The sequence below is a fragment of the Littorina saxatilis genome, linkage group LG3, assembly GCF_037325665.1.
Source record: "Littorina saxatilis isolate snail1 linkage group LG3, US_GU_Lsax_2.0, whole genome shotgun sequence".
Classification (NCBI taxonomy): Eukaryota; Metazoa; Mollusca; class Gastropoda; order Littorinimorpha; family Littorinidae; genus Littorina; species Littorina saxatilis.
Genome location: NC_090247.1, coordinates 68,945,964 through 68,964,143, shown reverse-complemented (window position 1 = coordinate 68,964,143; position 18,180 = coordinate 68,945,964). Strand labels below are relative to the sequence as shown.

The window sequence follows — 18,180 nt, the reverse complement described above, 5'->3', positions numbered from 1 at the left end:
GAATATCCTCCGCTAGGCTAAGAATTGTGTGGTCCGAGTCGACAAAAAGTGAAAACAACAACAACGCAGCAGGGACATTGCCAAAACCTCTTTCAAACTTTGCCATCATTTGAACAGATCTGCCAAACTTTCTTCTTGGTGGAAGTAAGGCGACACCACGTACTGCCTTATACTTTAGGCAATTCTGGCAAATTTGCTGATTTTATTTATTTATTTTTATTTATTTACGAGGATTTATATCGCGCACGTATCTCACCACACAAGGCGACTCAAGGCGCATGTTACCTATTAATGCCGTGTGAGATGGAATTTTTTACACAATATATCACGCATTCACATCGGCCAGTAGATCAACTGCCTTTAGGCGCTGCATCCACCTTTCACGGCCTATTGTTCCAGGTCACACGGGTATTTTGGTGGACATTTTAATCTACGCCTATACAATTTTGCCAGGATGAAAATAAATCCCAGCAACACAACTGACCATTTACCAAACATTCTAAAAGAGATGGCCAAGTTGATCACTTTGCAAACCAAAGTTTGCTAGTAAGAAGCCTGCTTCTTTTGAGACCAGACTAAATCATGCAGAAACTACTCACAAACAGCATTAGATTGTGACAATTTGGTGAAATACCTGTCAAACCAAATAAGAACCAGTTGTTCAGAGCACTGAATGATATATTTAAATTTACAGTACATATGCAGAAGTACCCAGGTAAAACTACACCTGCAAACTGAAATCAAAATCCAGGGATGGGAAATGGGAAGAAATGAAAAAAATTTCTTGGAAAAGGGGGTGGGGGGTGCGAGGTCTATAATGTTGCGATTGTGTGTGTTTTAAACACTCACTCTTAGATTGACATCAAAAAGTTATTTACATGGATCAGAAAACATATCCCATCCCAACAAAGATCCAAAACACTAAAGATGTACAACAATAGCAAAATTCTACCAGACAGACCACTTTAACATGGAATGTGGTTACACATACATCCACAGCTAACACAAAGAGCATAAAAATAATTATTTATGCCCTTTCAGGGTATTTGAAACTCAACAACTTGTTTGAAATAATGAATCACCACAAGCGGGCACACACACACACACACACACACACACACTAACAACCCATTCTATTACTAACTACATAAAGTATTAAACTGTCACAAATGTTTCAAATGTTTTTGTAAGATGAGACAAAAAATACAAACAACTAATAACACAGTAAGGAAATGAAGAGAGATCTGTTAACTAGATGACAATGCTTGTATAACCACTAAAACTCACTTTATCACAAGAAGGTACAGCACAATACTCTACTGTGTTGAGTAACTGCAAATTATTCATTTATTTCCAATCTCCCAGGTCAACTTATGTGCAGACCTGCTAGTGCCTTATGCCCTTTGTGTATACCCGAAAACGGCGTATGGCTGCCTGAGTGGCCGGGTAAAAACAGTTATACACCTAACAGATCGTGGGAGTTTCAACCCATGAACAAAGAAGGAGAATTCATTTTTTCACTTGCATACCACCACAGATTACCAGTTTGCAACAAAAATAACAATAGCATGCAGCGTCATCATTGTCAATACTGTTGTAAAAGCATGTGGAATTAATATTAGGGACAGTGCATTTTGCTTCAAACAAGGTTTCTGAATTAGCTTCACAAGTTGTTTTCAGAACTGATTAAAGTATAAAACAAGATACAAATAAAGTTTTTCAACTGGAACCCAACTGAACTGGGTGGAGGCGTGCCAACAGGTAACCTTTATTCAAAGTTATTCATTCTCTGACCCTGACAATAAATTCCATTTGTTCGAAAACAACTAATTTCTGGTATAAACAATATGGTTACATTAGCCTGTCATTTTCAATAATTCTCACCAGTTCAAAACTGTTCGTACCTCGAAGTTTTTTCCCCATTTATGTCAATAAATGTATGAAACAATAATACTAATAACATCACATTGCAATTAACTGCTATGAAGTCCAGTATCAACTTTTCCTTTCAACTCCATAATTATCTCATTACTATCAAAGTTACCCCCCAAAACACAAAGCAGGAACAAAAACAATAACCAAAACAAAACAGCCACGAGTACTTGAAAAAGTTTGTCAAAAAGGCACAACCCTGACTGGGCCCCAGCTTTCTGCCCATGTGCTTTTTCCCTACGCCGATTAGCTTGAGCAGTGTGCGATCAAACAAAGTGGGCTTCGCGCATATCATTCGCTTCAAAAACATCATCAGCTGTTCAATATCCCCCGTCTTCCCTTCTCGATATTGCCGGCTCCTCGAGAGTCCAGTTTATGCCCCACTCTCTCTCTCGGGCCCAGACAAAGGGGGCGAGATCGCAATGTTTTGAGCGAGCAACACACAGACTGGGAACAAAGCCAAGACAAGAGTGGGCACACAAACAGCCCTCCTGCGTTTAATACCTACCTTTCAACATCCCTCCCTGGCATCGATAGGCGAGCGAGTGGGAAAATCCTTCCCGTAAACAATCAAGTCATTGACAAAAGATGAGCCTGTTTCACAACGAACTGTCCCCCCTTCTCTCACTACACTCTCTGTCAGTTGGAATAGCGCAGGCAAAAGGTGAGACGCTGTAGCCGTGTGTATAGGCCGCCACTGCCAAGCCTGTGCTCGGCTTTTCCTCTTTCTCTCTCTGCGCTCTATACTCAGCACACACAACGCTAGCTTTGCCTTGCCATAGCATAGCCAGCACAACCAGTCACACTGAACTAAATTTATCTCGACGATCCGATCCCCACACACTCACACGGCAAGCTCGCCTTCTCTCTCTCTACCTGCCTTGTTTTTCTCGTCTCCGCTCTATACCAACCGCCCGCTTGTTATTCAGTTCGCGCGCGCGCGGCTCCGCGCGTACACGCTGACAAACGCGGGGGGTAATATTCACGAGTTTGTCACCCTCCCAACCCTTACGCTTCACCCTCACCCACCCACTTCAACACTCGAGCCGAGTGTGTTGTGTTTAGTGACATACACTGACAGAACACACTAGTGACGCAGTACACAAAGGCAAAAAGATCGGTGTGTGTTATATTCTTCCTTCTCTGGCTGTGTTTATTTGCGAGATCTTGCTCTTTTTTGCTACCTTTCCCTTTCTAGTTTCCTGCTTCAGCTCCACGCTGTTTCTGTCAGTGCCAGGAAGGGAAGGGGTTTCCAAGACAGGGGAGTTCCTTCGGTTCAGGCCCTTCCTTTAATTGATGGCTCTTGGCAAAAAAAAAGAGGATGAAGCACAGGCGCCGGGAAGTTGTCATGAGATTTTGTTCGTTTTTACATTTAGTCAAGTTTTGACTAAATGTTTTAACGTAGAGGGGGGAATCGAGACGAGGGTCGTGGTGTATGTGCGTGCGTGCGTGCGTGCGTGCGTGCGTGCGTGCGTGTGTGTGTGTGTGTGTGTGTCTGTGTGTGTGTGTAGAGCGATTCAGACTAAACTACTGGACCGATCTTTATGAAATTTGACATGAGAGTTCCTGGGTATGAAATCCCCGAACGTTTTTTTCATTTTTTTGATAAATGTCTTTGATAACGTCATATCCGGCTTTTCGTGAAAGTTGAGGCGGCACTGTCACGCCCTCATTTTTCAACCAAATTGGTTGAAATTTTGGTCAAGTAATCTTCGACGAAGCCCGGACTTCGGTATTGCATTTCAGCTTGGTGGCTTAAAAATTAATTAATGACTTTGGTCATTAAAAATCTGAAAATTGTAGAAAAAAAATAAAAATTTATAAAATGATCCAAATTTACGTTCATCTTATTCTCCATCATTTTCTGATTCCAAAAACATATAAATATGTTATATTTGGATTAAAAACAAGCTCTGGAAATTAAATATATAAAAATTATTATCAAAATTAAATTGTCGAAATCAATTTAAAAACACTTTCATCTTATTCCTTGTCGGTTCCTGATTCCAAAAACATATAGATATGATATGTTTGGATTAAAAACACGCTCAGAAAGTTAAAACAAAGAGAGGTACAGAAAAGCGTGCTATCCTTCTTAGCGCAACTACTACCCCGCTCTTCTTGTCAATTTCACTGCCTTTGCCATGAGCGGTGGACTGACGATGCTACGAGTATACGGTCTTGCTGAAAAATGGCATTGCGTTCAGTTTCATTCTGTGAGTTCGACAGCTACTTGACTAAATGTTGTATTTTCGCCTTACGCGACTTGTTTTGTTTTGTTTTTAAAAACTCTCTTGGGGTTCATATGGTCTGCAGTAAATGGTATGACGGCTTACTAGTGCCAAAACCTCATAATTGTAATTATCCCTAATTTTCCCTTGATAATTACCATTTTCACGTGTTTATTACAAACTAACTTTCACCTGTTAATTACTAATTTTTAGTTTTGGCTCACTTCCTGATGGATTGCTTGTACCAAAACTAAACATTAGTCATTTTCCCGTGAAAATGAGTAACTAACAGGTGAAAACAGTAACTGACAGCGTTAATTAGTAATTATCACGTGATAATGGGTAACCCCAGGTTTTGGCACTAGTAAGCCGTCATAGGGCTTACTAGTGCCAAAACCTCATGAAAATTACACATTTTCCTTTGATAATTACCATTTTCACGTGTTAATTACTAATCTTCTTGGGAAAATTACTAACTTTCACCTGTTAATTACTAATTTTTAGTTTTGGCTCACTTCCTGACGGATTGCTAGTGCCAAAACTAAAAATTAGTCATTTTCCCGTGAAAATAACTAATTATCCCGTGAAAATGAGTAACTAACGAGTGAAAACAGTAACTGACAGCGTTATTTAGTAATTATCACGTGATAATGGGTAACCCCAGGTTTGGCACTAGTAAGCCGTCATAAAATGGACCACAAAGTATTCGTTTTCAGAATACATAACAATATCAAACCACACTCTGTAAAACTGTTTTATAAAAAATGTTTCTGATGGCAAGTTAGGCTTGGTTCCTTGGTGACTTTTAAGATTTTTTTTGATCAAGTTTACTTTTCTAACTTCTATTGACACAGACACATGTGGCATTTACGGGCGAGCTGTGCCTCCTGGATGTCGGAGAAGAATAACTTGCCTCGCAAAGTCTACAAAATCAAGTTTAGTCATTTTTACTTTGTTTTCGTGAAGAATCAAAATACATGTAGTTCTAAGAAAAAATAGGGCCAGTCAGGGAATCAGAAACATTAAACTTAAAGATCCGTCTTTATGCTTTAAACGTGCTAGGGGCTTTCATCCACTGAACACATGCCAACCATCCACAGCTTGGCTGGTTTATGTGGCGAGTCAGAATGTTTTGCCAAATCCCTTTTCGGAATGTTTTGCCAAATCACTTTCTCAACTGACACCTGTGTCAATTTGATAAACCAACCCCAACAAAAATGTCCACTTTACACAGGCAGCCTGTTGATTGTTGGTATGTGTCAAAGTGAAAGAATTGTCTTGTCCAATGTAGAAGCTTGGACAGTACTGTCGTAGTTTACAGCATCAGTTACAGGGGAAAGACAGTACTTGTATGAATTCTAGGTAATTTTGATCCAGCTTAAACTATGTCACTCTCATACTCAATCCGAAAACAATCCGACAATCCAGTAATGCCTCCCCCCCCCTCCCACATATAGACAGCAAGTCACATATATATATATATACCAAAGGAAGTGAGAAATAGATCTTTCATCCTCAGCGTTAAATTCTTAAAATGATACACTTTCACACTAATTCTTATGTTTAGCGCCTGTACATGACAGCGGATCAAAGGCTCGGTAGCCGTCGTACAGTCGCATGACTGGCTGGCGCCTGGTTTTTTTCCCTGCATGTGCCTGTGTTATTTCGCACCGAGTCGAAGATTGGGGCTCTATACAGAGAGAGGGTCGACTGACTGGCTGGCCCAAGTTTGTGCACTCTTTCTCTCGCCCTCTCTCCCTGTGGGCGAAGGGGAGTGAATACCTGACTACCCTGAAGGGGGACAATACCACCACCCATTTATCAACCTGTGTCACCCTCCCCTGCCTGGCTGCCTGCCGGTCCCTTCTCACACAACTTATCTCAAAGGGGCCTCTGTTCACCTCTCCTTTCATTTCCCCATTGGAGGTGGAAGGAGGGGGTGATCAATTTTTGAGATTCGATATTGGCAGGTATACCATACCCCCTTCCTCCGTCTATAAATCCTACACCCTCTTCCTCCTCCTCCATTCTTAAGAACCTAACAAAGGAGGTTACACACGAGTCCATACATTCGTTTTGTTTACACAAAACTGCTATAAATATGTCGTCTTTTTGTCAAGAAAAGCAACCACAGCAAAGTAAAACAATTTCCAAGTACACTCCAAACCTGACACAAATTTTGTTACAGTATGCAAACCGCGCCACACTCAGCCTACGCAAAAACTCACAGGGACATAAAAACAATTCGGAATATATTAGCTTTTAAGTCCTGATATTTTCTCTTTCTCGTTTTAACAAGATCACCCACGACCAACCAACGTAATAGAGGGAATTTCCACGCCAGCAAAGGGAAAAGAGAAGAGACAGCAAGAACAACACTTTAAAAAAAATGCAGAAGATAGAAAAATACAGCACAGAGAGAGAGAAAATATAGGAGAGCAAGAGAGAGAGAAAAAAAGTTTCAAGGGGCTGTCACAGAGGCGAACCCAGAAACGTCAGCTAGAAAAAGCATTCAAGCGACAGAGAGAAGGGGAGAGAAGAGAGAGAGATAGAAAGAATCCAGCGCGGGCAGGCACTACTTTGTGGCCGCGTAGGCTGACAAGCTGACTGCCTGTGCAGCTAGACCCCGACCGAGCCAGAGAGTGTAATCTATAGTGCGGGCCAGAAAATCAATACACGCACACAGCTAACACAGGCTTATCACAGACTGCGCATTCACTGTATGGACTGCGGGGCCCTGCGCGGGTTTGGCGTACACCAATTAAAAACACAGTTTCCTCCTTTCCCTTTCGCGTAATCACCACGACTGGGGCGACCACCACGTGAATAAAAAGTTTCAAACTTTTTTCGCTCTTTCTGCACCTTACACGTTTTGGACTAACCGAGACTAGTGACTGGAAAGCAAAACGATATAACCAACCCGAGTACATGTCTTTGTGTGCTGTACACACATTTTCATACTGGACAGTCTAGCTTGGTGTACATCCGTATACCACCTTGTACTGAGCGCACTCCACATTTACAACAAAGATTAATGTTATATTGCACTGCTAAAAGCCCTAAATGCGATGAAAACAAAGACATTTAGACAAATTAATACCAGAAAATATTGATTGCCATCTTTCCTTTGTTCATTAGGTAAATCCATAAGACTATTAGTCTCAGTGGAGTTGAATCATTCCACCAATCAGCTACCTGCAAATATGACACTCCCAGGATTTCCACTCGTTAAAATGCCCCTCCCACTTCTAATGGCTCACAAGGTTTCAGCACAATTATTCATCCAACAATACATGAGCTTCTAAAAAAAAGTACTTGGACTAACAATGCATCAACCCAACTCATTTGCATACCTAGGTCACCCACCCAGCACTCATAATTCTCACTGTATTTTCACATTCATAGTAAACAACAATAAATGTCATTTATATTTTTTTAAGCGCACATTACTTCAAATTCTACAATGTTACTTCTTTGTGAAAGGCAAAGCACAAACAAACCCTTCTGACTGTATGACTATGTACAACTGTAAACACTAGCCTCTACAAAATTAGGAGCATACAAGTGAGACAGCAAAATGTACACAGCATCAACAAATTAAAATGTTTTCCAGCCAAGGCCTGCTGGAGAGAGAGAGATATAGTAGGACAGTTGACAGTCACGAGACCCAATGATATACTCACTTCATAAACAAGCCCTATTCCGCACTGTAATACACTCTCTCAGCTGTCATAGGTAGAGGCAGAGTTTCCTCTCTCAGTTCACCCTTTATGCCAACCAACGAACGCATTTGGCTCTTTCTCCCTCTATTCTGCCACAGCACTACTACTGGCTTGGCAAACTAAGCCTGAGTAGCGCGGCGAGGTTTTATCTGGCCCGTGTTTCCCAATCCCTCGAGCAATGAAAGGCAGTGAGGTGTGACTCTCACAACCCTGACAGGGCCCCACTGTAAACCCGAGGCAGCTGGGGCTTTCTCCGTGCCGGCTTGTCGAGAACAGCGCGACCTATTTTTAGCCGCGGGTCCAACTGACAAAAGACTGTTATTGAGCAGAGGGGAATTCCGTCAAGAGAAACATTCATTTCCCCACCGGGAGACTGACAGAAGGAAGGAGGGGGGTTGATGCAGCATCACTCTTACATCATCGAAAACCCAAGCGACAGAGATCTGAATGAGGTCGTGATCAAAAGCACGAGATAGGCGCAAGCACAGCTCAGCCTGTACGGACTGTCACAGGCGTAGGATGTGCAGGGCGTTTTGATGGGGGGCTTCATCTTTAGGGTTGACATTTCACCCTCTTGGCGTAATGCATAAAATCCGGCGCGGCGTGCATACGACTGATAAAGCCTGGGACAGTGGCTGGGAGCACAAACAACGGTGCAAGGCCAATTTGCCTGCCTGCTACGCACCGGATAAACAAGATTCTTTCGCTGTGCTTCAAAGCGCGAATAACAAAACCAATCTGTTGGCCTGCCTTCTTGCTCTCTGTGTAATACTACTACTCTCGTCGGTTCTTCTGTTCTTTGCCTCTGTTTAAAGAATACGACTGGGAATAGTTACCCTTCGTTCTGTTTTCTCTAATACTGGACTTATAATGTACTAGGTTATAATACAAACCCATTACAATTTACACACTTCCACAAACAAAAAAGACAAATCTTACCATACTGTAAAATCTAATGAGAATTCTGCACAGTTAGTGTCATGTGATTTTAACTCGTTTAGTGATACACACTAATCTTTGTCAATAATGTATTGGGGTAGAATTATCCCCCCCCCCCCCCCCCCCTTTCATTTAAACAGCTTACTCGTCCGCATGTCAGCATTTCATCAACTTCACTGGTTCTTCAATATTCAAAGGTTTTTGACACAACAGTGCATGGTATTTGCATGAACCCATACATAAGATGATTTCAGTACAAAAAGCTCAACAATGAACATATGTACAACCAAATTAGGGATGATCCAAGCGGAAATACTTCATACACACAAAGTACTGAAATATGTAGGTAGATCTTATAATCGTTTGGCACATAATTTGATGCCCTGTCAACTAAAGAACAGCAAACAGGACAGTAGAGAAATGAACTATCCCTCAATTTAAATATTACATGCAGGATTTCATAACCACAAGGCGATGAGTTGCAGGCTTTTTAACAAAGGTGTTCCTCAAAAGCACACAAATCAACAACAATAGGAATACATCATACGCTTCCAGTGAGCCCTGGGAAATACCCAGACCTGGGAACCCCTGTTTTGCACTTTGAGTATTCTCAAACAAACTTGGTGTATTTTCAAAAAAATAAGCGTACTCCACACAGCGTTTGCACATCCATGATTAAAACATGCCTCATGCGCGTCCGTCACACCGTTAATTAAGTTTACCTATACATTTAAAACAAATGCTTTTTTCAATTTTTACTGACACAAACTGTACCGTATTTGACGGACTACAAGCCGCGACTTTTTAAAAAAAAAATCTCATTGCGGCTTATAAAAAGATGCGGCTAAAACGTTACCTAAACTTGAATAGCATTCACCTAATGGAAGTCGCCGCGGATTTTCATTTCGCTCGATTAGCGGTACTTTATTAGCTCTCTACTCAAGACTCGGTGCTTTTCTCTTTCTTTCGCGAATCTTCATTTGTCAACAAGTCGTCGTGACAAGTGTACAGAGAAACACCGGATGTATCAGGATCACGCGCGCGCCAGATTTCGTTTTTTTGTGTCTCGCGATAGTTGGAGGAGCGAGAGCCGCCATGTTGTGTTTTCGTCTGCTCGAAATGTGCGCAAAAGTTGTAAATCATCCCCAAAAAGCTTATTCCGGGCGGGACTACATGTGTGTGTTGGTTACAAATTGGGTGTGTGTGATATTTTTCTTCAAACTTTTTCACTTTTCTTCTTTGTTTCACTTGTTTATTCTCGGAGCCGATTTCGCCAAATACCGTACTTTCGTTTGCCTGGTTGTTTTGATTGATCGACACGAATCGATTATTTTTTTTCTGACGGTGGCTAATATAGTGACGTAATCATGTGCCAAAATACTGGATCGGCTTCAGGATGGGCTTGTGAAGAAAAGTAGTCTAGGAATTTTTCTCGTCGTATTTTTTTACCCACTGACCGTACTGAGCGTATTCTCGACAATCATGCGTACAAAATACGGCGAAATCGTATGGGTTCCCAGGTCTGAATACCCTTTGGGTAACACTATTACAGAGTCTCAGAGAGATCGCTCACTCGAGCCTATAAGTGAAGCAAGCTGTGCAAGTGGAACTTCTATTTATTCACATAATTGGATAAACGTCATCAGCCATCTCAGTCACACTCACAGTTTAACTAATTTAACTCCTTAGTTTAGTCATTCGCTCGACTTCCTGACGAGTGGACGTAAACTGATAGAACTATCAAGATAAGTTTTGTGTGAATATTTGTCTGTTCACTTAAAAGACAGTTGTGTCGAAATATCTGTCAATAGCAAACGTTCCAACAACCTACCCACCTTGTTCTTTGATTCACACTCACAGTGTTTTACGCACAAAATTGGACATGTGACAGTGATAGAAGGTGGAAACTGGTCAAGATTGCATTGTGTAACAATACAGTTTGATTTGATTCAGGTCCTGCTGGTTGGCCAAAACTACAATTTCTGGCTTCCAATTCAATAACAAGGCTAAAGAGAGAGTGAACGATATCTCTTTTAAATATGTCTTCTACCTCTCCAACACTAACCCCAGCGCATTGAACAGAACACTAAACAGAACACTTAGTCTAAGGAAAGCCGACCGAAGTTATACTTGCAGCTATCAAGAACCACTTTGAATTTGACTCCAAGCACATAGCAGGATGTTGATCAACAGAACCTGCTTTGAAACACCACTTCAAGCAACATTCATAATGATAGCCTAAATTGCTTCTTGAAACATCTTTTTTGTTTCAGATGTTTGGAGTTTACGTAAAGCCTCAATCGACCATGTTTGGGAATAACTCTTGTCGGGTTGGGTAAAACTTTACCAGGTGACATTTTAGGCCAGTCACTAGCGAGAGGTCTGAAACACGTGGACAAGGAGCATGTGCAGAAAGCTTGCCTCACTTCTTCTTCTTCTGCGTTCGTGGGCTGAAACTCCCACGTACACTCGTGTTTTTTGCACGAGTGGAATTTTACGTGTATGACCGTTTTTACCCCGCCATTAAGGCAGCCATACGCCGCTTTCGGAGGAAGCATGCTGGATATTTTCGTGTTTCTATAACCCACCGAACTCTGACATGGATTACAGGATCTTTTCCGTGCGCACTTGGTCTTGTGCTTGCGTGTACACACGAAGGGGGATAAGCCACTGGCAGGTCTGCACATAAGTTGACCTGGGAGATCGGAAAAATCTCCACACTTAACCCACCAGGCGGCCGCGACCGGGATTCGAACCCTCGACCTTCCGATTAAGAGGCCGACGTCTTACCACCCCGCCACAGCACCCGTCTTCTTGCCTCACTAAAAGCAAGGGTAGTCACTCTTTCACAACCCATACAAACTGGACATTTATTTTTGGAGTCGGTCTATTAGGCTGTGCCTTGGACACCCAAGTCTGTCCAGAACACACAAGCTAGAACTGTCTCACAGGAAGTTGTATCATACATTTCTTTGTCTTTGAAGAGCATGTCGTCAGTGGCCTTCGAAGACCTCGTAACTTACATTTTCCTGATTCTCGGATTTTTGCATGGTTCCGTCCCTTGATTTTTTTCCTATCATCTGTGAAAAGCTTGTAACTCTATCTATTTTGCAAAGGTCTTTTTCCCCTGATTTTAAAAACCTCGTATTGCCGTTGGGTGTTGAGACATTAGCGACATTAGCGGGAAAACCTCGTATTGTCTGTTTGAATCCCTGCGAGTCTGTTGAAAATCCTCGTAATTGTTCCTTAAATTCAAAACAAAAAAGTGAAAACCTCGTATCTACACGTTTTGATCTGGTGAAGAGGAATTTGATTTTTAAAACACTCATTATCTCAGAACTATGATTTTGAAGATACGAGGTCTTCGAAGGCCACTGATGATGTACAATGGACATTTTCCGGAACTAGCTCTGTCAGGGTTTTCAGCAATCTGGTAGAGTAAGAACCTCTTTTACTTGGACAAGCTTTTCAAAACGAGGCATGCTGCATAACATACGCATTAAAAATCGTTGTTCGTCCTGATCGCAGATAAAGCCGATCGGAAGTGTGGTACATGCTCCGCCTCATTTTGAAAAGCTTGTCCGTGTAAAAGGGGCTCTTACTAACTCACTCTTACTCCACAAGACCGCTGAAAATCCTGAGAACAGTTATTTCCAGGAAACGTCTATTCCAAAATTGGTAAAACACTCACCCTGTTTGATTCTGTGTTTTCTTCAGACTTTTTACTACTTGTACTCTGAAAAGAAACAAAAACAAAAGTGGCTGTGAAAAGGCACTCTGAATAGCAGAGCAAGTTAACGATAAATTTGAACAAAGAAACAATGAACAACCAACATGAGCTTGAATTTCAGTTTAAACAGACACCACAAATGGCTAGAAAATTAAGTTACATCTTTCAAGAATGACACAAGAGCTCAAGGCACATATATCACAAAAAAGTCAAGAGAGAGAGAGAGAGAGAGAGAGAGAGAGAGAGAGAGAGAGAGAGAGAAACAAACGGAAGCACACAGGAAAAACAAAGCGCAAACTAAACTTACATGATTTGAATTTTGATCAGCCATTCCCGGAGGTGCGGGCGATGCCTGCTTGGGTGACGTTCCCTGAGATGATGGTGGTCGGTGGGATGATGATGTGGGTACTGATGACGATAACGATGATGATGAAGACTGTTGCTGGCTAGGGGTGGGGGAGGGTTGGGGAGGGGGCTGGCCAGGGGGCTGTGGTTGCTGTTGTTGACCGTGATACATCTGTTGTTGCTGCTGCTGCTGTTGCTGGTTTGGCGGCTGGGAGGTCTGGTTTGGCATGGAGGGACTGTAGTTCATTTGACTGTGAGGTGGCATCTGCACGCATCGCAATCAACACAGCTGTGTAATCTTTTGCCACACAAAAACTTATTTAACTTATTAACTGCTCCGTATTTGCTTGTTGTATTCTGAGAAATTATTACATTCAGAAGTAGAGAAGCTTTCAAGAAATTACTTGTGAAGTTACATGACAGTCTATCAGTATATTAACAGAGCAAAAGTTAAATCTTGGTGAGTTACAGTGTATGCCGTATGAGCTACACACTGCCAGCCAGACAGGTGGATGTACATTGTGCCTCTAAGTCTAGCAAGAGAAACATTCAAAGTGCAGGCTAAATGATGTACGACTCATTTTTGGAAATTGAAAAATGACTAACATTAAAATAATCACACACCACTTCTAACTATTAAGGGACAGTAAAATCAAAGTTTTTTGTTTAAATTAATGTCCAAGACTTTTAAGTACACAATATTGAGGTTGGTATTAGAACAGAATGTCGAGAGACCTTTCAAGACTATGGATGCTTACTAAAATGATGGAAGTGACAGCATGTGTGCTTCTTTCTGTACTTTTCTTTCTTTACTGGGTGTTTAACGTCGTTTTCAACCACGAAGGTTATATCGCGACGGGGAAAGATGGGATAGACCCACTTGTCAATTGTTTCTTGTTCACAAAAGCACTAATCAAAAATTTGCTCCAGGGGCTTGCAACGTAGTACAATATAATTATTACCTTACTGGGAGAATGCAAGTTTCCAGTACAAAGGACTTAACATTTCTTACATACGGCTTGACTCAAATCTTTACAAACATTGACTATATTCTATACAAGAAACACTTAACAAGGGTAAAAGGAGAAACAGAATGTGTGCTTGAAATAGACCATTTTTGGAAGTCTGTCAGGTAGTGACTGGCCTACAATGTCCCGTGGGGAAACAGGCCAGTCACTAGGAGAGAGTGTATCTCTAACATGTGTACAGGAAGCACATGTCAATATTTGTCCGAGCAAAGCAAGGGTACTTACTCTTTCACAACCCATATAAACCCGACAGAGAAATTTTCGGAATTCATCTATAACGATGTAACATCCCAAGTGAGCGCAAGTTATGTGGTTCTAGGCAATTTGTCTATATATATATCAGCACTTTTACATACTGCTATGGAAATGTTCCTGTGTGTTCGGATGTTTTGCTCCATCAATTTTTTTCTCTTGTTCTTTGAGTGGTGATAGTCACACTACAGAGTTGCTGTCACATTAATATTCTTACCTGGACAGTAACTCTCTCAGCTTCTGACATGTTACATTTGCATTTTGTGTGTGCTTTGATGTTACCCAACCAATCAAATGGTGAGCTCTAGACTTAGGTCAAAAGACAATGTATCTAATAATATTAATGTATGTACAGGGTTTCTCTCTGCTCAGACAGCTAACACCTCATCATTCTGACAATGACTTCTTTTGTCCTACAGCTCATTTGGATCAATGCAAAAGTTGGGACCCTTTTCTTCTCAACACAATCCAAATCAGAACTTTTTCAAAACTTCACAGCAAAACCAATGCAAAAGTGGGGACCCTTTTCTTTTAAAGACAATTCTAATCAGAACTTTTTAAAGCAACTTAGATGGTACTATTTTTAGCATTTCGTACTACATGTATACACTTGCTCAGCTGTCAAAAACATAGTTTGGGATCTGCTAAAATGCATCCACAAGTAATCAAACATTCCTTCAACAGTGCTAAAAAAAAACATAAAACAAGAAGGGCAAAGCCCATACGACTCACATGCTTTACACATTTTTCCTACCAAAATACATGTGACCTTGACCCAAGGTCAAGGTCATCCAAGGTCATGCAACACAGCTGTTAATTCAAGACATAGGAAGTACAATGGTGCTTATTGGCTCTTTCTACCATGAGATATGGTCACTTTTAGTGGTTCACTACCTTATTTTGGTCACATTTCATAAGGGTCAAAGTGACCTTGACCTTGATCATATGTGACTAAATGTGTCTCATGATGAAAGCATAACATGTGCCCCACATAATTTTTAAGTTTGAAACAGTTATCTTCCATAGTTCAGGGTCAAGGTCACTTCAAAATATGTATACAATCCAACTTTGAAGAGCTCCTGTGACCTTGACCTTGAAGCAAGGTAAACCAAACTGGTATCAAAAGATGGGGCTTACTTTGCCCTATAAATCATATATAGGTGAGGTATTCAATCTCAAAAACTTCAGAGAAAATGGGAAAAATGTGAAAAATAGCTGTTTTTTAGGCAACATTTATGGCCCCTGCGACCTTGACCTTGAAGCAAGGTCAAGATGCTATGTATGTTTTTTGGGGCCTTGTCATCATACACCATCTTGCCAAATTTGGTACTGATAGACTGAATAGTGTCCAAGAAATATCCAACGTTAAAGTTTTCCGGACGGACGGACGGACGTCCGGACGGACGGACGGACGACTCGGGTGAGTACATAGACTCACTTTTGCTACGCATGTGAGTCAAAAACAACAATAACATCAGGACTAAACAAGTGAAAGGGGACTTACTTGTTGATTATACCCGTGTGCGGACATGGGGGACATCTGACCAGGCCGCACCTGACCCATCATATAACGTTGAGCGTTGGCGGCCATGGCTGGACTCATGTATTGACCTTGATGTGGATAGCCCGGACCAGGCCCTGGACCCGGACTCATGCCGCTCGGACGACGACTTTCAGACATACTGCCCGCCTGCAATTATCAACCAACATGGTGTCAACTCCAGAAATGAGAAATGGTAAAACAGAAAGAATGGAAACCTAACCGTACAGTACCTTTGTCTTTCGATCTCATATTAATTAAATGACCATCTAGTTAACTAAGAAGGTTTCATTATCACACATGCAAGTTCAGAAGTACTAAGCTCTAAGAGTAAGAAGATACATATCTGTGATTTTGTATTGAAGATTACCATTACAACTGCAAATCCACAAACAACTAGTCGCGTAAGGCGAAATTACTACATTTAGTCAAGCTGTGGAAGTTGGAACTCACAGAATGAAACTGAACTGCACTGCATTTTTTCACAATGACTGTAGTCCTCCGCTAGTGCAAAAGGCAGTGAAAGTGACGAGCCTGTTCAGCGCGGTAGCGGTTGCGCTGTGCTGCATAGCACGCTTTACTGTACCTCTCTTCGTTTTAACTTTCTGAGCGTGTTTTTAATCCAAACCTATCATATAGATCTATATGTTTTTGGAATCAGGAACCGACAAGGAATAAGATGGAATTGTTTTTAAAACGATTTCGGAAATTTAATTTTAATCATAATTTTTATACTTTTAATTTTCAGAGCTTGTTTTTAATCCGAATATAACATATGTATATGTTTTTGGAATCAAAACATGATAAAAAATAAAATAAAAGTAATTTTGGATCGTTTTATAAAAACATTATTTTAATTATAATTTTCAGATTTGTAATGACCAAAGTCATTAATTAATTTGTAAGCCTCCATGCTGAAATGCAATACCGAAGTCCGGCCTTCGTCGAAGATTGCTTGGTCAAAATTTCAATCAATTTGATTGAAAAATGAAGGTGTGACAGTGCCACCTCAACTTTTACAAAAAGCCGGATATGACGTCATAAAAGACATGTATCGAACAAATGAAAAAAACGTCTGAGGATTTCATACCCAGGAACTCTCATGTCAAATTTCATAAAGATCGGTCCAGTAGTTTAGTCTGAATCGCTCTTCACACACACACACACGCACAGACACACACACATACACCACGACCCTCGTCTCGATTCCCTCTCTATGTTAAAACATTTAGTCAAAACTTGACTAAATGTAAAAAGCAACATACACATGATACACAAACGCAAGATGATAAGACGAGGTGACTCCCCCCCACCCCCACCCCCAAACTTCCCTTTTCCAAAAGGGTAAAAATGCAGGAGTGCTCTTTGTATTCATGCCTTATACTATTTAAAGGCATATGTACTCGATGACAATACACGCTAATTGCTTTACCAACAGCTGGAGACATGCTAAATTAAGTTCCCTGCAAAATATTGTGGTCTAGGACCCCTTCAATGTTGAGATATGTTAATTTTCATTTTGATCTGGATCGTCCTATTTATAGATTTGACAACACATGTAACGTTGATGCAAGGGAGCTAACACCGCGGCTTTGTTGACATCCTCACTTTTTCAGAGGCTAGAACAAGCTGTAATGCATGTATTATGGTCCGCGCATGGTGACATATCGTCATTATATGGTCTTATGGTGCGTTTGACATCGATTATGGGCAAACTACACTTTGTAAACACGGGAGCGCGTACATAATTATGCCTTTAAGGCGACAAAGCATAAATAGACGAATGAATCAGTATATATATCTGATTCAATACAAAGACACAGAATTCTAAAAGTAAAAGTTATCTTTTTTCTTTAAATACATTATACAAAACGTTGATCAAGCTGTGGCTTATACCTACTTTTTGTGCTGATTATGGGTAAAAGTAACAAACAACAAAACCCTTCATTTGGGTTTACACATTTACGAAAAATCCTATTTTGTTGTTGAAACATCTCATGTCTGACTCTGAATAACATTTAAAATAACAAAAGAACAGCTCAGCAATTTGTGTAAACAAGTCCGATCTGGCACAGATAAAAAAGATAGAATTTGTCTTAATCAGAATAAAACTAAAAGTCACTATCAGACATGACCCAAATATTTTGAGATCAGCTCCTGCCTGTTGGTACAGCTTTTTTACTTTATTTATAGGTTTGTCTAGACTGAGACAAACTCAACATGCAGGTAGCAGACTGCTTGCTATGCCTATGGCCATCCGTCCATGTTTGTCCAACACCCGTGTCATGATAGTTACAGAATGCAAGATGTGCAGTGTCAATACACTTTTACTGTTGAATTCACTGTCAACTTCACATAGGGGAATTTAGGGTTTCATTTTGTAGCAACACATGAAGAACATTTTGACGGTTTTTTTCTCTCTCTCCCCCCAACAACAGCGGAACAATGAGCGCTTCTGGGG

The 18,180-nt window shown here is 40.9% G+C and overlaps 1 protein-coding gene across 9 annotated transcripts in view; it reads right to left on the bottom strand.

Moving 5' to 3' along the window:
* The window catches only part of LOC138963098 (trithorax group protein osa-like), a 60,749-nt gene that overhangs the window by 25,031 nt on the left and 17,538 nt on the right, over positions 1-18,180 (bottom strand). For 7 of the 9 annotated variants that reach the window (XM_070335121.1, XM_070335124.1, XM_070335122.1 and 4 more), the window contains exons 2-4: positions 15,684-15,869; positions 12,862-13,164; positions 12,516-12,560 (exon numbers count right to left, since the gene is read on the bottom strand). In XM_070335121.1, the coding sequence (XP_070191222.1) occupies positions 12,516-12,560; positions 12,862-13,164; positions 15,684-15,869 (534 nt within the window). Of the gene's footprint in view, positions 1-2,440; positions 2,746-7,846; positions 8,017-12,515; positions 12,561-12,861; positions 13,165-15,683; positions 15,870-18,180 lie in introns of those variants that run through there. The other 2 variants (XM_070335129.1, XM_070335128.1) reach the window with 2 other exon arrangements.